The sequence below is a fragment of the Dendrobates tinctorius genome, unplaced genomic scaffold (assembly GCF_039654945.1).
Source record: "Dendrobates tinctorius isolate UK_male_01 unplaced genomic scaffold, ASM3965494v1 ptg000065l, whole genome shotgun sequence".
NCBI lineage: Eukaryota > Metazoa > Chordata > Amphibia > Anura > Dendrobatidae > Dendrobates > Dendrobates tinctorius.
In genome coordinates, this window is record NW_027361733.1 from 36,328,500 (window position 1) to 36,354,683 (window position 26,184).

Sequence of the window (26,184 nt, forward strand, 5' to 3'; positions counted from 1 at the left end):
GGGCAGCTGATGCACCCTGTGTACTGACATAGGCCACACACCCCAAAGGCCAGACCAAAACAGTTAGTCTTTATGCAGTTATGTTCTAGGGTTCCTCCTTTTTGAGGCTGTGTGCCCACGTAGCGTTTTTGTAATCGTTTCCGCAGCGTTTGTGGCGGCTCAGACGCTGCAGAAACGCTTACAAGATGCTTCAAATTAATTAGCATGCAATTTTGGCTTTTTGTGCCAATGCATGCGTTTTTAACCGCTCAGGAATTGCTTAGCGGCTAAAAACGCAGCATGCTCATTAATTCCCACATAGCTGAGCGTTTTTAGCCTTCCCCCAATGTTCCCAGAAAACTCGTGTCAAAAAAACGTGTCAAAAACGCGCGGATTTACTCTGTCGCCTAATTGGGGGACACAGAACCTTGGGTGTTATGCTGCTGTCCACTAGGAGGCGACACTATGCATAATCTGAAAAAGATTAACTTTGGCTCCTCCTCTGCAGTATACACCCCTGGACGGCGTCAGCCTTTTTTTGCCAAAAACGCGCAAGAATCGCGCGGAAAAAGGGCGCGCGTTTTCTGGGAAAGGGGATCCGTTTCCTGAGCGTTTAAAAACGCTAGCATGGGCACATAGCCTGAAGGTTCTCTTGATAATAGCGGTGCGTCAGCTGTAATCTGTGGGGAACCTGGCAGTAAGTTTTCCCTGTAGCTTCTCCACTGGGGAATTTAAGAATTGCACTGTGCACATTCACATCTAAGTGTTGTCTGTGTGATGCCGGGCAGGTCAGGAGGACCTGTGGAGTCTGAGCCGCTATTTGTAACCTTTCTCCACTCTGGACAAGACATAAGGATTCTGGACAGAGGACATCACTAATACGGTGCATGAAAATGGCTTCACTAAACGCCTTCCAGATTGTTGTATCCATTTTAGGACCATAATCTCTGTTTATTAGGACTTGTCAATCAGCTGAACAAGATTGCCACTTCTAACACCAGTAACGTCACATCCACCGAGGAGTTCCGACAAATCATGACTGAGGTGGAGAAAATGTTAAAAGAGGTGCGGGAAAAGGACTTCAGATATGCCAAAGACCTGGCTCAGAAAGAGTATAACGAAGGAAAAAAATGTAAGTAGATCATATGCTGGAGCTAGTCCCCCTCCGTGCTTCTTTTAGGTATGGGGAGGATTTGCTATTAGTACCATTTCCTCCAAGGACCGTCATCTGATGGTGATCGCTGAATACAGTTGTGGCCAAAAGTATTGACACCCCTGCAATTCTGTCAGATAAAACTCAGTTTCTTCCTGAAAATGATTGCAATCACAAATTCTTTGGTATTATTATCTTCATTTAATTTGTCTTAAATGAAAAAACACAAAAGAGAATGAAGCAAAACATTGATCATTTCACACAAAACGTTGCACAACCTTTAGCCAAAATAACTGCGACTAACTGCTTCCGGTAACCATCAATGAGTTTCTTACAATGCTCTGCTGGAATTTTAGACCATTCTTCTTTGGCAAACTGCTCCAGGTCCCTGATATTTGAAGGGTGCCTTGTCCAAACTGCCATTTTTAGATCTCTCCACAGGTGTTCTATGGGATTCAGGTCTGGACTCATTGCTGGCCACCTTAGAAGTCTCCAGTGCTTTCTTTCAAACCATTTTCTAGTGCTTTTTGAAGTGTGTTTTGGGTCATTGTCCTGCTGGAAGATCCATGACCATGAGGGAGACCCAGCTTTCTCACACTGGGCCCTACATTATGCTGCAAAATGTATTGGTAGAATTCTGACTTCATAATGCCATGCACACGGTAAAGCAATCCAGTGTCAGAGGCAGCAAAGCAACCCTAAAACATCAGGGAACCTCCGCCATGTTTGACTGTAGGGACCGTGTTCTTTTCTTTGAATGCCTCTTTTTTTTTTCTCCTGTAAACTCTATGTTGATGCCTTTGCCCAAAAAGCTCTACTTTTGTCTCATCTGACCAGAGAACATTCTTCCAAAACGTTTTAGGCTTTTTCAGGTAAGTTTTGGCAAACTCCAGCCTGGCTTATTTATGTCTCGGGGTAAGAAGCGGGGTCTTCCTGGGTCTCCTACCATACAGTCCCTTTTCATTCAGACGCCGACGGATAGTACGGGTTGACACTGTTGTACCCTCGGACTGCAGGGCAGCTTGAACTTGTTTGGATGTTAGTCGAGGTAAGCCACAGTGCCATGGGCTTTAAACTTCTTGATGACACTGCGCACGGTAGACACAGGAACATTCAGGTCTTTGGAGATGGACTTGTAGCCTTGAGATTGCTCATGCTTCCTCACAATTTGGTTTCTCAAGTCCTCAGACAGTTCTTTGGTCTTCTTTCTTTTCTCCATGCTCAATGTGGTACACACAAAGACACAGGACAGAGGTTGAGTCAACTTTAATCCATGTCAACTGCCTGCAAGTGTGATTTAGTTATTGCCAACACCTGTTAGGTGCCACAGGTAAGTTACAGGTGCTGTTAATTACACAAATTAGAGAAGCATCACATGATTTTTCGAACAGTGCCAATACTTTTGTCCACCCTCTTTTTTATGTTTGGTATGGAATTATATCCAATTTGGCTTTAGGACAATTCTTTTTGTGTTTTTTCACTTAAGACAAATTAAATGAAGATAATAATACCAAAGAATTTGTGTTTGCAGTCATTTTCAGGAAGAAACTGAGTATTATCTGACAGAATTGCAGGGGTGTCAATACTTTTGGCCACAACTGTATATTTACGTAATGTTGACTCTTCTTAGTGCTGGATCGGATAAAAGCTGAGCTGTTCTCTAGTCTGAAAGCCAACCAGGATCTCCTGAATGAGATCAAGAAGAAACTGGAAATCTACAGCGCTGAGGTGATGGATTTACGGGATGCCATGAATGAGGCAGTGAACAAAATCATAGAGACCGAGGGTCTCAACAGCCTGAACTACAACAACCTGGAGGAGAATAAGGTAAAGACAAATCCCCTGATAATGGGTAGAAATATCACTTGAGCTTGTGATCCTTCATATGCTATGACTTATCACTTTATTGTCACAGATTAAGGTCAGCGACTTGAAGGCACAACACAAAGAGCTGGTGGGAGCCATCAAGATGGGAGAAGACGCTTTGGCCCAGGTCTCAGATATCTGGCAAATGATAGATGACATGAAAGAGGTAAGATGGGGCACCTAAACAATAACAGTACATGGGGCTTGTAGGTGACAGCACCTGGTCACAGGTCACCCGGGAATATTCACATCATTGATTTATGATGTATTCAGGAATATGAGAAGTTGGCAGCTGGACTGGATGGAGCCAGGGGCCCTATTATGGACAAGGTGAAGAAGTTCTCACCAGCAAGCAGCAAGCTGTCCATTGTGGAGCAGGCCGAGGAACATGCAAAACTCCTCAGTCAAGTAGCAAAGAACTTGGCCAAGTGAGACTATCTTTTAGACTGGCTATAATAATAATAATCTTTATATAGCGCCAACATATTCCACAGCGCATTACAGTTTAACAGTTTCAAAACACAAGTCATAAGTAACAACGTTAACAATACAATAATTAAAGCAAAATAAGACGACCCTGCTCGTGAGAGCTTACAATCTACAATGAGGTGGGGGAGATACAAAGTACAGGTGTGTATTTACAATGATGTATTTACAATGATGGTCCAGCCATCTTGAGGGAGTGAGGGATGGATGGAGATAGTGAATTGGCTACTCATGCACACTTAAGCCCCCGTCACACATAGCGATCTCGCTAGCGAGATTGCTGCTGAGTAACAATTTTTGTTACGCAACAGCGATCTCACTAGCGAGATCGCTGTGTGTGACACTGACCAGTGACCGGCCCCCCTGCCGGTTATCGCTGCTCGTCCTGGAATAGCAAGGACATTTTTTTGATTGCTGGTCTCTCGCTGGCCAGCACGCATCGCTGCATGTGACAGGCGGGAGACCAGCGATCAGCGCGCTGGTATCTAGGGTAAATGTTGGGTATCTAAGCAGTGCACGTCACTTAGAAACCTGATGTGTACCTTAGTTACCAGCGCGCTGATGCAGGGAGCTGGTAACCAAGGTACACATCGGGTTTCTAAGTGACGCGCGCTGCTTAGAAACCCGATGTATACCTTAGTTACCAGCTCCCTGCATCAGCGTGCTGATAAGTAACGTACACAGCGACGCCGGGCGCTCGGCGTCACTGGTGCTGATCGCTGGTGAAGCTGTCTGTTTGACAGCTCACCAGCGATCATGTAGCGACTCACCAGCGATCCTGACAAGTTGATATCGTTGTTGGGATCGCTGGTGAGTCGCTATGTGTGACGGGGCCCTTGCACATAGAATGATTTTGATTAGTGAACGTGATAGGCCGCTCTGAACAAATGTGTTTTGAGGGAGCGCCTGAAACTATGCAAATTGTGGATAGTCCTAATTTCTTGGGGTAGAGCATTCCAGAGGATTGGCGCAGCTCGGGAGAAGACTTGGAGTCGGGAGTGGGAGGTACGGGTTAGTGCAGAGGTTAGTCGAAAGTCATTTTCAGAGCGCAGCGGTTGGTTAGGCGATAGACAGAATGAGGGAGGAGATGTAGGGGGGTGCTGCACTGTGGAGAGCTTTGTGGGTGAGAACAAATACTTTGAATTAGATCCTATAATGAATGGGCAGCCAGTGTAATGACTGACGAAGAGCGGACACGTCCGAGTACCGATTAGCCAGATGGACGACCCTGGCCGCTGCATTAAGTATGGACTGGAGAGGGGATAGTCGAGTAACGGGGAGGCCAATTAATAGAGCGTTGCAGTAATCCAGGCGGGAGTGGATCAATGCTACAGTGAGGGTTTTTGTTGTTTCCATAGTGAGAAAAGGGCGGATTCTAGAGATGTTCTTTAGGTGTAAGTGGCAAGAGATTGTATATGGGATATGAAGAAGAGATTGGTGTCATAACACCCAGACAGCGCGCTTGCTGCCGGGGTGTTATTATAGTGCCACCCACGGAGAGGGAAATGTCAGATTTAGGGAGGTTAGTAGACGGCGGGAGCAGAAGAAGCTCAGTTTTGGAGAGGTTGAGTTTTAGATAGAGAGCAGACATGATGTTGGAGACTGCGGACAGACAGTCACTGGCGTTCTGTAGTACAGCGGGGATAAGGTCGGGGAATGACGTATATAGTTGTGTGTCATCAGCATAAAGATTATACTGAAAGCCAAATCTGCTGATGGTCTGTCCAATTGGGGCCATGTAGATAGAGAAGAGAAGGGGGGGCAAGGACTGAGCCCTGAGGTACCCCGACAGCGAGAGGAAGAGGAGATGACGTGGAGCCAGAGAACAAGACACTGAAGGAGCGGTCAGAGAGATAGGAAGAGAACCAGGAGAGTGCAGTGTCCTTAATGCCTAGTGACTGGAGCCTAGAGAGTAGGAGATGGTGGTCAATAGTGTCGAAAGCTGCAGATAGGTCAAGAAGAATGAGCAGAGAGTGGTGACCATTACGTTTTGCTATCAGAAGGTCATTGGTCACTTTGATGAGTGTAGTTTCATTATTATGACTTATGTGTGAAGCGTTATTCACAATTTTACATTCTTGTTCAGTGCCATTGGAGACTCCAATCAAGACGAGTTCATCCAGAAAGCCATAAATGCCTCCAATGCTTACTCCAGCATTATTGAGGCCATAAAGCAGGCAGATAAAGCTGCAAAGGATGCCCACCGGGTGGCAGGAGACACACATAAGGTGGGTTCTATCCTTCTATAAGAGACTCTGCAGCAAAGGTTAGAAGTTGTGTAGTAGGAAGTAAGCAATATTGAATAGCGCCCCCTCGAATGTGGGGGCGATTATACAACAACGAAATGCTATCAGTATCAGTGCTGACTGTCCGATGTCTCAACAGAACATCCTATCAGAGGAGCTGGGGAAGAAAGGGAAAGAATTGAAGGAAAACAGCTCCAAATTGGAGAACAGTGCCAAAACTGCCCAAAATGAACTGAATGGGGGTGAGTTCAGAAAACGTTGAGTGTATAAAATATGAACTGCATTATTGCTATATAGACTATACTTATGAAACAGAGGTACTTAGCACACAAATTGGCCAATTCATGTGTGCCCACCAGCCACAACAAGGCAACCTTTTGATAAGTCCCTTACTTTTTTGTATCAGACATAACCCTTCCTGGCCATAGCCTATGAAGTACAATGAGCTTTGACCTGGCATCGTCTATGTCCATCGTACCTGCATTACTGGGCTGTTATCATGACGTGCAAGGCACTAAGCATCTTCTACATTGCTTTAGATACCAGGGCCTGGGTATGATTGTAACCTTTACACCTCTGCTACATGTGGAACTCTGCTTTTGTGACATTACTGTCATTTACATAATCTGCTCATGTATAAGACACCAGAGCTTTTAGTACATTACCCCATTTTACCCCAGAGCAGAAAGCTTAATTCAGCACCACCTATAGGTTTTCTTTCAGCATTATTAGACCTGTAGGAGCATTTCCTTTAACGCTGCCTCAGACACCACGCTGTTATTTTACTCAGCGGCAGGATCCACGGGGTGATGTCTGCCACTTTCAAAAGAAGTAATTTTTCTGCTGCTCGTAGAGCTGGTGATAATGGGTTTAAGTTGGATCGGTGCCAATTTCACACATAGTGGGCATTTTAAATGATTTGTTTTAGCGGATTGTGTCATTCAGAGTCTTGTTGACCTCCTATTTCTACAGATGTCCTGAAGAAACTGCAGGAAGCAAAGAAGAAACTTCAGGGCAGCAAAACAAAAAAAGAAAAACTTGAATCCGAGCTGAGATCTGTCATGGACAAAATCGGCATGACCCGAGGTAATCGTTTACATTGAATCTTTTACATTGCAACCAGGTATCTCTAGCCAAAGAGTGACTGGACAGAAGAAGAGCGCAGAATAAACTTCACATGCCACCTTCCTGGGCTCCGACATCTACCATGCTGATCTTGTGTAGATTAAAGGGAACCTGTCACCTTGCAAAACGCAATTTACCTGCTGATATGGGGATTTTCTGCAGATAAATAGTGTTAAGCAGTGTACCCCCTATGAGCTTTTGATGTTGCAGATTTTCTGCACCATTTCGTCCCCATTAAGTAAACTAGATTACTTGTATTTTTCCAAAAATATGCAGCGTAAAACAACTCAGCAAAAGCTCATTGTGGGAATGTAACCTTACAATGCTGCTTGGCCCTTACTGAAAGTGCAGCTACCGGGAGAAAATGAACTTATTTCATCTTGGGAGCTGCCGGCTTTCAGTCATAGGGTGTGCCCGGAGCACTTAAGGGCCTGTCACACTAAGCGATATCGCTAGCAATATCGCTAAACTTGTGACGTTATAGCGATATTGCTAGCGATATCGCTATGTCTGATACTTACCTCCGACCGCTCCGCTGCTGGTTATCGCTGATCGCACGAGAACGTCCAGGACTGTTTCTCGTCGTCAGCTTCCTGCGGCGCTTCCTGTGGAGAGACGAGCGACGAGCGTGGAGCCGGGCGGGAGGACGCAGGATCGCCTAGTGTGACAGGTAAGTAGCAACCCCCGACCCCTGCGATGTCGCTGGTGAGATCTGCCTGTGTGGCAGCTCACTAGCGACCACTTAGCGATGTACCAGCGATCCTGACCGCGTCATATCGCTGGTCGGGATCGCTGGTACATCGCTAAGTGTGACAGTACCTTTAGTCATTCTCACAGCACTGTTCACTGTACTGTGAATGGAGCCTATAAGCACACGTTGGCACTATGATTGACATCTCACTCTGCACAGATGCGTTGCAGAGTTGGCTGTCAATCAAAGTTTCGACCACACCCTATGACTGAAAGCCAGCAGCTCCCACGATGAAATAAGTTAATTTTCTACTGGTAGCCGCTTTTTCAGTAAAGCGGCCGGGCAGCATTTATACTGCTTAATTCCTGCTGATAACCTATACCTGCAGGTAAATAACATTTTCGGTGATGCCAGGTTCTCTTTAAGGTTCTGTCCACATGTGCGCCTTGAGCCTCCGTCACAGGTTATATTAAATTCATACGTAATTGCAGTAATGGAACTTGGCACCAGGGTCTAAAATATATATTGTGTCACAACCAGAATTAGTGGTGTACCTTTTGATGAAGGCCTTCATTGCATATTGAGAGTTTTTTTTTAATGTCTTCCAGATAATGTTACTGATCAAATAGCGAAAGCCAAAGCTAAAGCTGCAGAAGCCAATAACACGGCTACCAGGGTGCAAAGCACGCTGGCCGATATCAAGAAGAACCTAGATGTCTGGAAGGATAAATATGGAAACATGAAGAATGAAGATGTGAGCAAGGCTGTAGATGATGCCAAGACCACTGGTGAGTCCAACACTGGGGCACGTGGGTCATTATACAGCAAATAATTTCATATCACAGTTTAAATGAGCAAAACACCATAAACTCTCCACTAGCGTCAAACTTTAGGCTAGGTCCCAGGTGCCAGATGCCCTTATATCAGGTGGTCTTGATAGGCATGTGATGTAGTACAACCTGCAAATAATTGCCTGAAATTGCTCTCTGTCTCTTTAAGTGTCCAACCTAGAAAACACCATTCCCCTGCTCCTGGACAAGCTGAATAAACTGGAAGACCAGCAGGGACAGAACAACAGCATCTCAGACAGCATCCAGCGTGTCCGACAACTGATCTCACAGGCCCGGGATGCTGCCAGTAAGGTGAGCAGAGTAAATATGTGCGCTAAGAAACAATGACCACTCCAGAATCCTACGGTCTAAATTGTTCCACCCCAAAGAGTGATTCTGATATGTCACAGTGAAATATAAAGGGCGGCGTTCTCCTATATCTGAGTATCGGAAATTGATAACCTGGGGTATATATGGAACATTTCAGGTGATCATTATTCTCATCCTCTTTTTTCATTTCTAGGTCAGAGTCCCGGTGAAGTTTAATGGCTTTTCTGGGGTACAACTACGTACCCCGAGTAATCTGCCTGATCTGGCAGCTCATACCTACCTCAAATTACACATCCAGAACCCCAACCCACAGAATAAGAAGAAGCGGCAAGCGGAAGATGAGCCATCACGTTTCGTGATGTTCCTCGGACACAAGGACGTAAGGATGGCATAATATAAATGACCGGCGCTTTAATGTTAATTATGTTTAGGGTTGAGAACCATAGCAGAGCAGGAGAGGTACAGATTTATCTATAAGGTTCTTAATGGGCTTGTCCATAAGGAAGTCACATAATCCTCATCCCATCACTACACATGATAAATGTATGTGTTACCTGCTCTGCTGTGTGGACTGCAGCGTCCTAATGCCGGATTACAATCTGCTGGTTGCTGCTGGCTTGGTTTCTTCCCCTTTTAATGAAGGTAACCACTTCGGGTTTGTTGCACAGGGTAAGGGTGACTACCTCGGATTGGTCTTGAGAGGCAACAGACTGCAGTGCATCTATCGTCTCGGGGAGCAGGAACCAACGTACCTGTCTGCTAATGAAGATATCAAGGAGCAATTTGTCACAGTCGTCATTGAGAGGTGAGCAAAAGCTACAGGAGTTGTCCAGTAAAGATAAGTAATCACTGGATAAAGGGGGTTTTACACATAGCGATATCGCTAACGATATCGCTATAACGTCACCGATTTTGTGATGTTATAGCGATATCGCTATGTCTGATACTTACCTCCAACCGGCTCCATCGCTGATCGCGCGAGAATGTCCGGCTCCATTTCTCGTCGGGCGCTTCCTGCTGGCGCCGACGAGCGACGCGTGGAGGCGGGCGGGAGGATGTCAGGTTCGCTGTGTGTGAAAGGTGAGTATCGTGCGCTGCGTCGCTGCTGCATCGCTGTGAGGTCTGCCTGCGTGACAGCTCACTAGCGATCATTTAGCGATGCACCAGCGATCCTGATCGGGTCGGATCGCTGGTGCATCGCTAAATGTAAAAGGGGCTTAAGTGATCATTTTTTGATTGATGGGGATTGACCGCTTGAATCCACACTGGCAAAATGGAGCATTTTTATCCCCTTTAAAATGGAGCAGCAGTGTGCCCATTTGCAACTCCATTCATTCTATATGGTACTGTCAGAAAAAGACAAGTGCAGCGCTTTGGTAGCCTCATAGAGAGTGAATGGAGCGGAGGTCAAGCATGTGCACTGCCACTCCATTATCACTGGGATCGCTGCGGTTCCCAGCTCTCGGAATCCCACGATCAATAAATCATCGACTCTCTGGTGGATAGATGATAACTTCTCTTCAGTGGACAACACTTTTAACTATTGATATAAAAATCTGTTAATCCTGCATTGGAGACTTTAATGTGATCTTTAGGAAACGCCAAGAAGCAGGTAAGCCCATCTACATGACACCTATAGGTCTAGGTGACCGATCGATAGCAGTATCTTACAGTTTAATCAAGTAGAAAAAAAAGAAAATCTGATAGATGTCTCTGTAATTTGGGATTTTCACCAACTAATGAACTGGAAAATGGATGTTTTCTGTAATACTGATAGAATATGTTCTCCACAGTGTCAGGCTAGTTTCACACTAGTGTTTTTTAGCACTGCGCTTCGTGCGCAATAGAATCGCATACAAAAAACGCATCAAGCGGTTTGTAGGCGTTTGCTTTTTTTATGCGCATGCGTTTTTACCAGTTTCTAGCCATGTTAACTCTTAAAACACCTGCGATTTTAAACGCAGGTGTGCGTACGCTAGACCGTGCATACGCTAGACCATGAGCCCCCATGTTAAAGATAGGGGCGCAGGACGCATGCGCATGGACGCGCACGAAGCGCAGCGCTAAAAACGCTAGTGTGAAACCAGCCTTAGATAAGGTTTCTTGGAGGAAAGGAGACTCCTCTGTGGCTCCTGGAGGATTCGTGTCACATATTGGTATGGAGAACAGCTTATCTTCCATCTTCATCTTGCCTCCTTCTTCCCTAACAGGATCCTGCAGTATGCCCAGATGTCCATCTTTGTAACTAAGGATAGCTTACATGAGATCAAAGGAGACAGTACAGCCAGTGGCGAGCAGGGTCTTCTCAATCTGGACCCCCGGAGAGTCGTGTTCTATGTAGGAGGGTATCCTTCAGAATTCAAGGTAAATCTGTCCCATTATCACCATATGTCATCTATCTCATATCTGTCTATCCCATATCTATCTATCTATCTATCTATCTATCTATCTATCTATCTATCTATCTATCTATCCCATATCTATCTCTCTATCTATCTATCCCATATCTATCTATCCCATATCTATCTCTCTCTATCCCATATCTATCTATCTATCCCATATTTATTTATCTATCTATCCCATATCTATCTATCTATCTATCTATCTATCTATCTATCCCATATCTATCTCGCTCTCTCTCTCTATCCCATATCTATCTATCTATCTATCCCATATCTATCTATCTATCTAGAATAATTAAAGAAAATTTGGCATGACTACTGAAAGGAGCCGGGTGCAATAAAACCTGTTAAGGTGATGTCCAAACCTCCAAAATACAGAATCAGAAAAAAAACAGGCAGCACTCCAAAAATTGAAATGAAAAACCGTGGCTTTACTGATCCATTAGCAGCAACTGCTGCTAATGGATCAGTAAAGCCACAGTTTTTAATTTTAATTTTTGTAGTGCTGCCTGTTTTTTTTCTGATTATTTATCTCTCTATTATCTTTCTATCTAGCTGTCTCATATCACTCTCTATGTATCTATCCCTATCTATTATCTATCTATTTATTATCTATGTATCGATCTATCTTTGTTATCATTAATTAGATATTTCCTTTTCTGTCTTTTGCCTCCAGCCGCCTTCAGCACTGAACCATCCCAATTTCAAGGGTTGCATAGAGCTGGACACTCTGAATGAGAAGCCCATCAGCCTGTATGACTTTGAGAAAACCTTCCAACTAGACACAATGAAGGACAAGCCTTGTCCCAGGTACCAGTCACAACCACTACGTTCTTGTTCACATCTATGTCTCAGACTGCAGGGTTATCTATCTTATCATTTTCTGCTTAATCTAGCCTTGTCTGGTTTGTCTGGCCCCGTCACACACAGCGATTTCGCGACGCCACAGCGATCTCGCCAGCGAGATCGCTGTGTGTGACGGGGATCAGCGACCGGCCCCCCTGCCGGGTATCGCTGAGCGTGCTCGATCGGCCTGGGCCATTTTTTCATCGCTGGTCTCCAGCTGGCCAGCATGCATCGCTGCATGTGGCAGCGAGAGACCAGTGACGCTGGTTTCTAATGTAAACATCGGGTATCCAGGAGCAGCGCGGCTCTTAGATACCCAATGTTTACATTAGAAAGCAGCTTGCTCGCTGGACCTGATCGCTGGAGGGGCTGTCTAACGATGTCCCAGCGATCCCATCCATGTCGGATCGTTGGTGGGATCGCTGGGACATCGTTATGTGTAACGGGGCCTTAAGTCTACAGTCAGTCTGTGTGACTACAGACTTATGAATTGAGTGAGGCTGCCGCCCGTCTAGTGTCACAGCTGTCCAGCAGCCTCACTACACACAAGTGTATGGAGCAAGGCTGCACCCACTAGTCAGGCTCTGGCCAGGAGTATGCATAATGTATACATCACCGGCGAATCCTCGCATTTTAGAAACGAAAAAACCCTTTTAAAGAGGATCTCTCACAATTATAGGATCATGTATAACAGTATTAAAGAAACTGGTGTAAGATATCTTTTTTATTATTATTTTTTTCCTTAGCCACTAGAGGCTACCACTTATATTTGCTTCTGTGCAATCTGTCGCAGCACAACTCATACACAGGCCATAGGAGAGCAGGATCAGTTTCTGACCCGATCTCGTATGCTAAGGTGGCATTAGCTGTGCAATGTGTGCACGCTCCCTGTACTGCACGATTCGCAGCTGTGGGTGGAGCTTGGCACCATTATTCTTGTAGCCCAGCGCTGTGCGCTTAGCTACGATCTCCTTCTGTCACCCCTACTTGGTGTTCAGAGCGCAGCAGTCAAATTATCCCCGGCAGCTGAGCTCCACACATTGTAAGTAGCATTGAGTGGTGACACCAGGTTAGGCTCCAGGACTGCAACGGTTACATCTTCCAAGACTGAAACCAGTCTGGCAGCCTGGCATTAGTAGTACAATGCCCGACCCGTTTCCACCGATGAATGAAGTCGCCAACACAGTCCTGGTGTCCGACCTGTGCTCACCAGTTAATGCTACTTGCTGTCTGCAAAGTGACAGGTCGTCCTTATATTGAACTCTTAGAACTGATGGGACTGGTGCCCTTACTTTAAAAATCTGTATCACAATGGTTGTATAATTCTTTGTGAAAGTTTTCCTGCCTAATATTAAAATGAACAATTGATGAGTCTAGCATTAAAATATTAATTTTAATTAGAGGATTTAACATCCATTGTGACATGGATTTTTAAAGAAAGTACACCTGTTTCATCAGGTTTAAGAGATCTTTAATATGGTATACAGTCTGGATAGTGAATTTGGTGAATTTAATTTGATAAAATTTTAGGGTGCAGTATCCAGATCTTTTGTGGATTATTTTCACCTTGAAATGAACAATCAATGCAAAACTGATACTCCATGTTATGTATAGAGCATGACATGAAATGGTGGAGGATGACCCAGGGGATCAGAGACAACCAAAAAGAGAACCTGTGTCACACTCTGCCCCCCTGCACTGTGTGTAACACACTGTAGAAGTTTTGCACAGAATCCCTGCAACATTTTTTTCCTTGTGCTCTCCCCTTGGGTGACGCTCACTTACGTGACATGTTTTATTTGTAGGTCCAAGTCTACAGGAGATCCTTGGCTCACTGATGGATCTTACTTTGATGGGTCAGGGTATGCTGAGGTTAAGCTGGAGTCACTTCCTGGAGTCAAGAGGTTTGAGATGGATGTCCGATTGGTATCTTACAATGGAATAATCTTCTTTCTTGGAGGAGAGGTAAATATCTGGTCTGACATTCGGAGTCCTCCACAACACAGTCCATCTGTCACTTTCTGAATACATTGACTCTGATCTTGAGTTTCAGACAATAAAGTCCCCCATACACATAATATGGCTGTCTTCCATTAGCTCTTTCCCCTTAGTCCCTCATACATAGCAATGTTCGGCTGGGCTATGACAGAGCTGCTGCCAAATGCCTAAATACATTGGAAATACATCTGTTAATGCATGCATATCTTAGTGTATGAGCGAGGAACAACTGGGCTAACCCAAGTAGGGATCCATCGGCACAAGTCTAGGCCTATCATTTTTGCTGAGGATTCTTAGAAAAATGCACGATGAACTTATCTTACAAAAAACCTGAACCTGTGAACTATTACGGCAAACACCAATGTCACCTTCTCCTCTTACAGGACCAGTTTGTGTGTTTGGCGGCCCAGGAAGGTCAGCTCACCCTGTATTACAATATCGGAAGTGGGACCGAGAGGGCGAAGCCGATAGAATCCTCCCCGCTGTTTGTCAGCACCTCCACCTCTAAAGCGGTAACAGCAAACTCTACCCTCAGTGGTTTGTGTGGCAAGGGCTACCATACTTTTTTCTAATGCTTCTGTCTATGTTCTTCCTTAGATCCAGGTCATAGTCGCCGTGATCGGTGGGAAGAAAAGGATATTTGTGCGATTCGAAAGGTTGAATGTATTTAGTGTGGAATATGATGGTGGTAGCCTGGAGTCGTCACGATTCTTCTACCTTGGGGGTCTTCCAACCGATAAACTTCCAGAGGGGTGAGTTCATCCTCTAGAACTTTTTTGCCTCCACAGTGCCCCCTAACAGTCGTCATTGCATAGAATAGCAAACAGAAAATTCCTGAAAAGTCTGCAGACTTGAGGGTCAACACTATTGTGCTTCATCCAAATCCCCCAATCCTGTAAAGTTAATGTCTTCTCCATTGTTCCCAGCCTGAAGGAAACTTTCCCCAGTGGAGGCTCCATCAGAGGTTGTATGAAGGGGCTCAAGGCTTTAGGGAGATACGTGGACTTGAAGAGGATGAACACGACAGGAGTGAGTTATGGCTGCACCTCGGACCTCCTGGTGAGTGCCTTAGGACTTCATACCCTATGACAGACATGTACAGGGGTTGGACAAAATAATGGAAACACCTGGAAACATCAACAAAAGTTAGTTTAATATGGTATAGGTCCACCTTTTGTGGCGATTACAGGCTCAATTCTCCGAGGTATGGATTCATACAAGGTGTGAATTGTTTCCAAAGGAATTTTAGCCCATTCTTCAGTTAAAACATCCTCCAGTTCTTTGAGCGACGATGGCAGCTGAAATCGACGTCTAACTTGAATCTTTAAAATCGACCATAAATGCTCAATAATGTTGAGATCTGGGGATTGTGGGGGCCAGATGAGATGCTCAACTTCATTAGAATGTTCCTCGTGCCATGCTTTAATGATTCTAGCTGTATGAATTGGTGCATTATCATCCTGAAAGATGGCGTTCCCTCCGGGAACAGTGCTTGAACCATAGGATGCACTTGGTCGCCCAAAATGCCTAAATAATCTCGGCTGTTAATTCTTCCATGAAGGGATATCATTGGCCGGCGGATCTCCACGAAATAGCACCCCAGATCATCACAGAACCTCCGCCATGTTTTACAGTTGGGAGAAGGCAGTCTGGATGGAATGCTTCTTTCGGCTGTCTCCAAACGTACACTTGGCCGGAGGTCAGAAATAGGGTAAACGATGATTCGTCTGAGAATATTACATGTTTCCACTGCTCGAGGGACCAATTCTGGAGGTTTCTACACCACTCTAAACGCTTGGAAACATTTTGTCATTGAGAGCAGCGGTTTTCTAATTGCAGCTCTTCCGTGGAATCCAGATTTGTGCAGCTCCTGACGAACAGTTTTCGTGGAAACTGGGTTCTGTAGGTGTTCATTGAGCTCAGCAGTGATTTTCAGAGCCTTGGTCTTGCGATCCTCTCTCACAATTCGCTTTAGAGTCCGACGGTCTCTCTCGGTCAACTTAGACTTTCGGCCGGACCTGTGATTTGCTGCGGACGTTTTTCCTTCTCTTTCAAACGCAGTCATTACTTTGGAGACAGTACCGCTTGACATGCCAAGCATTCGGGCACTTTGTTACACTAGCGCCTGCCATACGAGCACCAACGATTTGGCCTCTTTGAAAATCTGAGAGGTCTGCCATTGGTATCAGGTTCTCATCAATGTTCTTACAATTCTGCAAAACAAACAGTTAATTTACATACACCTATCACCTAACACAAATAATCAACTACAAAACATTACCATATGTCACGGTTTGCATGTTTATAACAGGTTCGAAGATTATGATGCCAAAACGTTAGGTGTTTCCATTATTTTGTCCAACCCCTGTATGTAGATCCTGATCTTGATCTTGATGACTCCAGTTAATTCCTTCATTCCCACAGATTGCAAGGTCTGTTCACTTTAATGGACATGGGTTTTTGAGCATGAACCTGAGGAATGTGCCCAACTTCCAAGACGACTTCTCTGCTGGCTTTGGCTTCCAGACAATTCAGCATAATGGCCTGATGTACCACCATACTAATGATGTGAGGGGTCCTGCCATCTGTAATGAAATTTTTGAATATCACGGTCACTTGGTTGTCATTGTATGAATACAAATGGTGCTCTGCTTTCTGCAGGAAGGACTATGCCAGGTGGAGGTCCAGGGCGGTTATTTGTCGGTGAAGCTTCTCGCCACTCGGATAACCTCCAAATTGTCATATTCCGATGGATCCAGACATTACCTGTCCCTGTACAACGACAAGAACGGGTATGACTGAGCCCAGTACAGTATTACTGACCAAGCTTTAGTGGGATATTATGTGCATCCCATTAATATAAGGGGAATAATAGGTTACAATCTCTTCTGCCGTCTGATATGGTTTTATCATAAATGACAAGTATGGGAGAAACTCCCAGCCAATGAATTAGTATCTGATATAGTTTTTGTTGCTTAGGTTGCGACTCTATGTGGATGATGAACTACAAGGGAGCGGGCGTCTCTCTCAGGGTGGCCGAAGAAGACGGCAGGATGCTCCCAGCAACAATTTACTCCTTGGAGGGGCACCGGATAGCGCCACACCAACTAACTTCACCGGCTGCATCAGCAATGTCTTTGTAAAAAGGTTAGATTTTTGACAAAGACAAGGGTGTAAAGTTAAAGGTATAAACACAGCAGCACAGAACATTTAAGGAGACACATGCTGATTTTGTGGCAGGCATTGCTGAAGTTACACAGGTTAATATTTAATAACCTCTGCATCACTGTTATAGGATCACTGGACCTCAGACCGTTCTGGACCTGCAGCAGAATCTTCGTAGTGTAAATGTCACCATGAAATGTGATGACATCCCCGAGGAAAATCCCCAAGAGATCAGAGCGTTGGTGCGGAAGGATAAACTCAAAATGAAGGTAAAGTGTCTCAAGGGTCAGCTCTACACCTTTATCTCATGGGTCCCTTTCTCCAGTGTCTACAAATTTTACCACTTTTGCAGGCGCGGCAGAGGAAGTTGGCTCTGTTGGGTCACCGACAATCACAAAACTCATCCTGTCATGTTCCAAAACCTTTGAAAGGGGCATTAAGATTTGGGGGCTCTTCATCCAGCCATCTGGAATTTACAAATGTCCCTGGTTCCTTCCAAGACAGGTATGTGCTGTTGGGGCGATAGGAGGGGACCCAGTGAAAATAGTTCAGCATTTTAGTACCATTCGCAGATACAATGAGGCCTTGTCAGGCACTAGGGTCACCCTAGTTGCAGCCAAGTTCATCTTCTGTTTCCCTTCCATGATAGGTTCCACTTCTCCATGGAGGTTCGTCTGAACTCTTCCAATGGTCTCATCTTCTTCGTGGCAGATGAGCCAGGAGCCTCCTCATTGTCTCTTTATGTCTCTAATGCTCGATTTGTCCTGATGATGAGTGTTCGTGGGAAAACACACCGATTGAGAAGTAAAGAAAAATACACAGATGGGCAGTGGCATACGGTAAGAGGGTGATTGGTATATAGCAGTGGTCACCAAGCTGTTGTGTAATCACTACAGCCAGTATTCCAACATCTTATGGCACAGATTCTCAACCATAACAATGAAATATTCTGCATTTTAGATTTTCTTTGGGAAGGAAAAGCACAAACTCCGCCTGGTTATAGATGGCCTCAAGGCTCAAAGTGGGGTGATACCACCAGGGACCATCCTATCATTAGCAAGTCCAGTTTTCATCGGTGGGGCCCCTGCACTGAGGAACCGTCCAGACAACCTGGTGAGCAGGGGGAGCAAAATCATTGTACATGAGGCATCCGCTCCCGGTAACTGTATACCAAGTCCCAAAATTCTTGATGGAAATAAAGAAGACAGATTAGTTTTACATTTTTCAGGATGTCACTGGTTTCCATGGATGTCTGAGGAACCTGAAGATGGATGGGAAATCCTTGGACAACCCAGAAAAAACTGCAGGAGTTACGCCATGTTTTGAGGGGCTCACAGAACCTGGGTTGTTTTTCTCAGTTGGGGGATTCCTGACATTTAGTACGTAAAAATCATTTGCCTCAAATGTTTTGAAATAATCGTTCAATTGAGCTGAGCTGCATCACCAAGCTCAACCATGTTGGGTGCTGTTTTTGTAACAGAACTTGTTTCTCTCCTGCTTCTTTTAGGGAATTTGATTGACGTGGGGCAGGATCTAGAGTTGAAATTAGAGGTGCGGCCGATGCACCCGTCTGGACTTATATTCCATGTCGTCACTGAAGAGGGATATGCAATCACCCTGTCCTTGGCTGATAGAGAGGTGCGGACTACACAGTCACTTTCTACCGTTGTTTTATTGAGATTTCCCATCTCATTCTTTCTCACCTTCCTCAGGTGTCTGTAGTTCTGACGGATGAACGGGGTAAACACTCCACAACGGTCCATCTGCAGCAGCCTCTATGTGACGGACAGTGGCACACCATTGCCGGTCTGTATGGTGACATGCTCAACACACCTTCATATTGTTACGGACTACTTATTCTCATTACTTCTCTTTTTCTCCATCACAGTCACTAAAGGGAGTAATGTGGTCCAACTGGATGTGGACACTGAAGGAAACCATTTAGTGGGAGTCAGTCCTTCCTCTCACATCAAGTCTTGGGGAACCCTCTATATGGGAGCAGTTCCAGGTGAGTATTTGGCATTGTGTTTAGCTTTGTGCATGTTGTATGTCCGTATCGGTGCACGGCTTGTAGCAGGGAGCGCCTTCACGTCGGATGTATCAGCAAAGAACCAAGATCATATGGAGACCTGGATAAACATGAGTGGTCACCACTAGTGATGAGCGAACGTGCTCGGGTGCTAAGAATATCTTCGGTGTGCTTGAAAACTATGTTTGAGTCCCCCAGCTGCATGTCTCACGGCTGTGCGACAGCTGCAACACATGCAGGGATTACCTGTTTGTTAGGCTATCCCTACATATGTTGTGACTGCAGAACAGCTGCAGAGACTTGAGTATAGTATTTGAGCACGCCAAAGACACTTGGTTAGCACCACGTTCGCTCATCTCACACCTCATAGAAAAGCCTACAGACTAGTCGCTATATTCACACTGCTTATACAACTGCTGATTTTGCACAGATTTTCACATATTAAATTGGATGAACTTACAAGTTTGTAAATTTATAGAACCACCCTGCCTCCCCACCAGAATGGATATCAAGTGTGTTCACTTTTGCACAGGTTTTCACTAAATTTAATGAATGTTTCTGATTTTAAATCACCAGGTGAATTTATCAGTCCTCAATTATTTGTTCCCTCCTTTTCATCACCGATTTGTAATTAAGTGAATAGGTTTTCACTAAATTTAATTCACGTGCATTGATTTGTGCATGTCTAATCAGATTTTTTTTTTTTGGACGGCGTTTCACTTTTTCATTCCTGCAAAGTTTAAGTCATGTGCATTGATTTTCATTGAATGCAATTACCATGGGATTCAGAATCATTGTGCGAATTTGCCAATCTGGACTTTTGCTTCCCTTGTTGATTAAAATCAAATATGATTTTGCATCAACTTTGACCATTTTGAGTAGATTTTTCAGGTTTCTGAAATGTGGGTGAAGTCAGAAGGCTGTTTTTTTTGTTCAGCCCCTAGAGTTGAACTCAATCAAGTGTGCCAGTATTATAGATTTTCACCATTGTACACATTTCATTTTTTTTCCCACTGAACATCCACATGGGAAACATCTAGACCCCCAACATTCATGTATATTAGGTATAAAATCACATTTCTCATACCCTTACGTGCACTGGCTTAGAGTCTACCTTCAGCTCCAGTATGACCAGTTCTTTTCGTTGTCTTCCATAACATTCATTTCTCTGCCTCTTTATTACTAAATGTGTTCTCATTGTTTTAGCAAACACTCCTGTCGCAGAGCACCCACATTTGCCTTATCAAGGGTGCATGAGGAACCTCACCATCAACAGGAAGGTCATAGATGTCTACAAATCTGGAATCTTCACGGGATCTGCTGGGAGAAACATCTGTCCAGCCCTTTAATTGGAAAACAAGTGGCGGATGAACACTGACATGTGACTGCTGTTATTTAAGGGCAGAGACCACTAAACTGTGCCATTAGTGTGCAGGTATTGGGTCATGTTACAAGGTGACCCTGACATCTAACCCAGAAACATGGGTGCTTCTTAATCGGTTACTTTACCGAACCATTGTACTTCTGCAGACTGTTCCCAGCCCCTCACACGCTTCACCTAATATAAATTTTCTCCTCAAAAATTGAAGATTTGTGGGTGTAGTAACCCTTTCTTTGACAAGTGCCATAGCTGTATATTAAATATTAGCATTGTAAGCCTTGGAATAATCCAGCGACTTAGCTGGGACTTGTAGCGACAAAAGGGACAGCATTCCTTATTCCTGCCATTAATATGCTAAGAGACAAACACTGGAACACTGTACCCACAGTTGGTACAAGTCGGCAATGTACAGGTGGTTTAATCAGGGTTTTTCAGAGGAAGTTTGTGCTAGGTTGATATTAATCTGCCTCCACTTCGCTTCAATTAGACACTCGCTGCGGCTCAGAACCTGATTTCATGCAAGGTCTGAACCCATAATACGCCCCACTCATTTGATTTTGACTTCAAGTGGCAAAATGCGTCAACTTCTGCCACTTAACAGCTTCTTAATTTCACAGTTCTCTCACTGGGGAGCTGTTATTGCTTAAAAAGACGGCAATGCGAGAATGCAAGTTGCTATGTAATTAATGTAAAAACAGCCGGCTTTATGTAAAAATTTGGAAATAATGGGTGCAGAACCAGCGCTCGTACGAAGATCAACAGATGTCTGCTAAAAGGGGTCACAGAACATTTCTCATCTAGTTATGGATGGCGATTTCATTGCCTTGTGTTCACCATTCCAGACCATGGAAAAGGGGGCGTTGTGTATCCATTTGCATTTTAGATGTAACCCGTCTTATAAAAACATGTATACTTACTACGTAGCAGCAGCGGCGGCGAACTGGACATTAGGAAGAGCTGGGGATCTGATACATAAATGCCCTAAGCCGAGAAAATGTTAAGAATAAAATAACCACTGGGTAGAAACAGTCCTACAGATATTTATTATATTGTCCCTTCCTGTGGTAGAACAGCGTGAATATTTTTTTGTAAAAGAAAAATATAAATATATATTTAAGTCTATTTCACTGATTTCACCTCTGCACTTACACATTAAACGTCTGTATATATATGCATGTGTGTACCTATTTAATACACAACACTCGGGCAATTGTGTTAAGAGTCATGAAGTCCCAGGAGAGGCAGCCGATGCTCCACTGACCAACTGGTGCGCTCCACCTCCAGCAATGGCTGCCACGCTGGGCGTAGATCTGGTAATGGCCCTCCGTCTGTACTCGTAACATTAGGATTGTAATGCCTACAAGAAACTAAACCCCGACATCTGCTTGTATTCATTGTAGCTTCCTATTGGAGACGTGGAAATTCATGCTGCAAAATGGGGTTCTCTAAAATAAAGCCACTTTTTCGTTTCCCTCTCCACCTTGCAGTAATTCTTCATTTGGGCAATGAAAGGGTTAACCATATTTGATGGTGGGGGGGATGCTCACTGTAATCAGCACCAGAAGCATTGTCGGTCTGGGAACAAACTGTAAGGCGTTTAATACAGTATAATTTTCCCAGGGAGGGTAAAGCGGAATAGCGCCCCCTCTGTTTCTCACCCACAGAAGAGCAAACAAACAAACAAAAGTTGTCAGCAAAAATCTGCAGCTGAGGAAGGTTTATTAATCACAGAAATGACATACATGTGGGGGTATAAAGCCAGCCGAAGCACTCAAGACCGATCTGCTGCAGAAAAAAAAATAGCAGGAACTAATCTAAGCTCATGTCTTCCTCCTCCTCCTTCTTCTCCTTGGACTCTCTCTCTTTCTGAGAAGACGTGTTCTGCATCGCCTTGGCAAATGCTTCAATGTCTGATAGGGTGGAGAAAAAAATAATTAAAATACAAAACACAAGATCAAAAATAGGAGAGCGAAAAGTGAAGGCTACATGTGAGGAAAGAACATCGCAAACAGCTTTTCTACGTACGGCTCAAAGGACATGAGAAGGAAAGGAAGCGCCATGGGTAAGACATCAGAACGCAGCTCTTACCTCCTTTGTTGGCTGCGTCCACCGCCTCTGCTGGCAACCCAAACTGACTCATCAGCGGCCCCAGCTGGCAGGAGGCCAAGGCGGCACTGAACATACTTAGGGCCTAAGAAAAAGAAAGTATAGGTAGGTAAAAGATATGTACACCTTCGGAGACAATTTTTTTTCCTTGAATTGTATTTTTTTCGGACCAAAAATACATGCAAAGTGACTTAACTAAGAATAGGTCAGTGAGCTCTTTCGACACTTTTCGGAGCTCATCTATGGAGAAGTGCTCAGAAAAAGACAGATAACAGAGACTATCAAAAGGAGCTCACTGACAAACTGCTCGGTTAACTCATTAAGCAACCAGTGGGCAGGGTAATAGGAGCCTGAGAAAGCCAAATGGTGCAACATTTCTATTGAATCCCAAATACAAAACTGATTTTTAGACCAAAATACATGTGCTTAAATTAAGAAAAAGCCCCCAATTCCTTTTACGCTTATTTACTACGTAACTAGATAGAACGGTTTCTCCATTGTGTTTTATAAACACGTAAAAGACATGCTAGACGTCCTCACAGATCGAGGTCTGTGCAGTGACAAGGAGCCATCGTTGCTGCGGACAACCCTCCCAGTAATTAGTGCTGAGTGAGCGTGCTCGGATAAGGAGTTATCAGAGCATCCTCGCATGTGAATAGAGTATCTTCTGTGTGCTAGAATACTATGTTCGAGTCCTCACGGCTGCATGTCTCGCGTCTGCTCGACAGTCACGAAACATGCCATCACAGGGACTCGAACATAGAGTGTCTTTGGCATGCTCGAATACTATTAGCTTATGAGCACGCTCGCTCAATGTCTGGAGGCGCAGGGACTCCTCTATAAGACCCCAGCTGATCCCCCACCCACCCCTCAAAAAAAAAAAAAAAACAGCTGCCCCCTTAACCATCCTCCCCCTCAGCTTCACCTTGCACATAAGGAGTTGGTCCATTATATTAATTATAGTTTTTAGCCTGTCATTATCTCTACTGAAGCCGGGGGAGGTAAATGCGCAGTCCCACCATTCTAGTAATTGATGGCAGATTCTGCCCCCGCTGAGGTGAACAGGACACAGAAACAAGTTGACGGGTTTTGTGGGATAGAGCAGTCTACAAATTTCCCAATTCTAGGTTCGACTAGGGGAAAAGCAGTGTAGAGCTGCATAGTGATGGATGGGATTCAGCAAGATTTTTATCACCCATGTCACAACCAGAAGACCCCCACGCTGGCATAATGAGGACGCCAGTGTACCCGGAACTTGTATTTACCGTGCACATACCTGCTGAAACTGAGGAGAGGTGAGCGTGTTCTGGATTTCCTCTGCTGTCTGTGGCAAAGACTCTCCAGATGGGAGGTAGGGCAATAAGCGCTCCTGAACGTCAGCATTTGCCAGAATAGGAGCCATGATCTCAGGTGTGAGGACACTGGCCAGATCCACTGCTGATAGACAAGAAACATGGTGCTAATCCAGACATTTTATCCAGCAGCGGGCAATAATACCCGTGCAGATTAGTAACAGCTGGAGAACAACATTAGTCAGCTTCGACATACTAATAATTACCTAGCATGCCCGCCTCGCAAGTAATGGCTCGCCAGCCTACAGGACACTTGGCAAAGTCAAAGCTGCCATTTCATAGAAAAACAGTGAATGAACTAGGTGAAAGCAATGGCTGCCAGTCTCTATAAAAACCAAGATAGCAGCAAAAAAATTTGATCCTAAAAATTAACTTTTATTCCAATATTTAAAACCTGGATGATACCAGTATAGGGAACAGGGTACAGGATATTTTTAACATACATTGTATATTTTGTATCAGGGCACTACACTCGCCCTAATAGGCCCTAGTGCGTCCCTTCCTTGCCGCGGAGGTTGGCACCCTAATATATGCGATGTGGCGCCCCCGCTCAACGTCGGTGACCCTAATAACACCCTAAAAAAACCCTAATCCACGACGAGGATACACAAAACAAACACACAGAACTCCCGAAAAAATGACCCCTGGTGGAGAGACTATATACTGTCTCTAGGAGTGCACCTATTCTAAAACAGAGTGGTGGGTATATGTCCACCCTAATATCTCGTAGTAAAAAAATGCTTATGGTTGCAGCTCAAATAGAAACTTATCTCGTAGAAAACATGCTAAATGCTGCATAGATGACAGACTGTAGCTTTCTATAAAAAACGTTTACACATAACAGCAATGCGTAGATCAAATCCAAAAGGAGTTCTTCAGGAAAAATTATTTGCTGATCTAACATATCCAAAGGACATAATAGTCCTCAAAATACACAATAGTCTCTTTTATAAGCGAGGATGGCAAAGAACACCATTAAATTCATTCATGGGGTAACCCAGTGACCCAATATACAAATTGCCATCCATCAGTCTGTCAGCATAAAAATTCAAAAAGATACTTATCAGCCATCAGATGATATCGAGCCCAGCCCGACGCGTTTCCCCCTCTTAGATGCTGAGGGTTCATCAGGGGCAAAAGAGCACAAGGGGTCTCATCACCCCAGCCGAATGATCAATGCAGTGTGCGGCATGTTTTCTGTCTCCCGCCGGCTCATATTTACCGCCTTCAGACTGCGACGTCACTTCCGGTACCACGCCGTGATTGTATGTCATACTTGCAATCATTGCAGTGGGGCGCGCCCCCATACCATGTGACAACAATCATCACTTCCGGTGGCGCATCATGATTACGCGCACTGCTAGTGATCAATACACTGGGGTGTAGTCCCACCGCCACATCATGTGACCCTAATCGTCACTTCCGGTGACATGCCCTGATCACGTGTGTCCCTCTCGGCGCATATCATCCTCTCCCCACGTGACCACACAGCCGTTGCCCACACTAGAACCACAGTGGGGGAGAAAACCACAATAGGTCACAACCCACCAAAATTAGTGGGATTAACCACAGGCGTGTATTAGAGCAAAGGGGGCTAATATATACATAAACCCTAAGGCAGCATTATTCAGGGCTAGTAGAACCTGAAGAAAATTATATATCCGGATTACACCTCATTTTAAATATGTCAGTGTGCCATAATAACGTTACTTAATCATAAACCGCATCAATAAGACATGATGAAAAATGTTGTTATTAACCCCTACAGGAGACACCTCTATGTATCCAAGCTAATCAAATGATCCAATAATAAGATGATAGATATCCAAGAACAATCTCTTTGCTCAGGAAGAGCATGAAAAAATAGCATGGTGGATCCATCAGGTACACTAACTACAGGAAACTAGTAAAATTCAAATTTTCATTGAGGCCTTTAGGGCTTTGTGATTCCAGCCAGAAAATCCAACGCGTTTCCCGTTGTAGGATCTTCTTATCCCAATCCCCCTGCCTCACTACGGGTTGAACCCTTTCAATAACACAAAATCCAATCTGTTTCTCATCACCGCCATGAACAAGATTAACATGACGTGCTAGTGGAGTCTCTCTTTTATGTCTAATGTCTCCCAAATGTTCCCCAATCCGTATCCGGAATTCCCGCTTAGTTTTGCCCACATAATCCAACGGACAGGAGCATGTGCA

General features: G+C 44.6%; 2 protein-coding genes across 5 annotated transcripts in view; one reads left to right on the plus strand and one right to left on the minus strand.

Moving 5' to 3' along the window:
• LAMA5 (laminin subunit alpha 5) overlaps positions 1-22,004 on the plus strand; it is a 168,601-nt gene extending 146,597 nt beyond the window's left edge. Inside the window, exons 52-80 of the mRNA XM_073580945.1 lie at positions 938-1,111; positions 2,763-2,959; positions 3,048-3,164; positions 3,272-3,426; positions 5,571-5,712; positions 5,870-5,972; positions 6,703-6,816; positions 8,155-8,334; positions 8,546-8,688; positions 8,900-9,085; positions 9,375-9,511; positions 10,917-11,070; positions 11,785-11,918; positions 13,760-13,919; positions 14,336-14,464; positions 14,550-14,704; positions 14,879-15,011; positions 16,377-16,520; positions 16,614-16,744; positions 16,932-17,099; positions 17,248-17,386; positions 17,470-17,621; positions 17,767-17,956; positions 18,078-18,230; positions 18,346-18,496; positions 18,625-18,755; positions 18,830-18,923; positions 19,006-19,125; positions 20,353-22,004. Coding sequence (XP_073437046.1) covers positions 938-1,111; positions 2,763-2,959; positions 3,048-3,164; positions 3,272-3,426; positions 5,571-5,712; positions 5,870-5,972; positions 6,703-6,816; positions 8,155-8,334; positions 8,546-8,688; positions 8,900-9,085; positions 9,375-9,511; positions 10,917-11,070; positions 11,785-11,918; positions 13,760-13,919; positions 14,336-14,464; positions 14,550-14,704; positions 14,879-15,011; positions 16,377-16,520; positions 16,614-16,744; positions 16,932-17,099; positions 17,248-17,386; positions 17,470-17,621; positions 17,767-17,956; positions 18,078-18,230; positions 18,346-18,496; positions 18,625-18,755; positions 18,830-18,923; positions 19,006-19,125; positions 20,353-20,495 — 4,229 coding nt within the window. The 3' untranslated portion in view covers positions 20,496-22,004. The remainder of the gene's footprint in view (positions 1-937; positions 1,112-2,762; positions 2,960-3,047; positions 3,165-3,271; positions 3,427-5,570; positions 5,713-5,869; positions 5,973-6,702; positions 6,817-8,154; positions 8,335-8,545; positions 8,689-8,899; positions 9,086-9,374; positions 9,512-10,916; positions 11,071-11,784; positions 11,919-13,759; positions 13,920-14,335; positions 14,465-14,549; positions 14,705-14,878; positions 15,012-16,376; positions 16,521-16,613; positions 16,745-16,931; positions 17,100-17,247; positions 17,387-17,469; positions 17,622-17,766; positions 17,957-18,077; positions 18,231-18,345; positions 18,497-18,624; positions 18,756-18,829; positions 18,924-19,005; positions 19,126-20,352) is intronic.
• Positions 22,005-22,214: 210 nt separating this feature from the next.
• ADRM1 (ADRM1 26S proteasome ubiquitin receptor) overlaps positions 22,215-26,184 on the minus strand; it is a 35,771-nt gene continuing 31,801 nt past the window's right edge. For 3 of the 4 annotated variants that reach the window (XM_073580949.1, XM_073580947.1, XM_073580946.1), the window contains exons 8-10: positions 23,910-24,070; positions 22,616-22,718; positions 22,215-22,437 (exon numbers count right to left, since the gene is read on the minus strand). In XM_073580949.1, coding sequence (XP_073437050.1) covers positions 22,337-22,437; positions 22,616-22,718; positions 23,910-24,070 — 365 coding nt within the window. In that variant the 3' untranslated portion in view covers positions 22,215-22,336. The remainder of the gene's footprint in view (positions 22,438-22,615; positions 22,719-23,909; positions 24,071-26,184) is intronic. The other variant, XM_073580948.1, reaches the window with a different exon arrangement.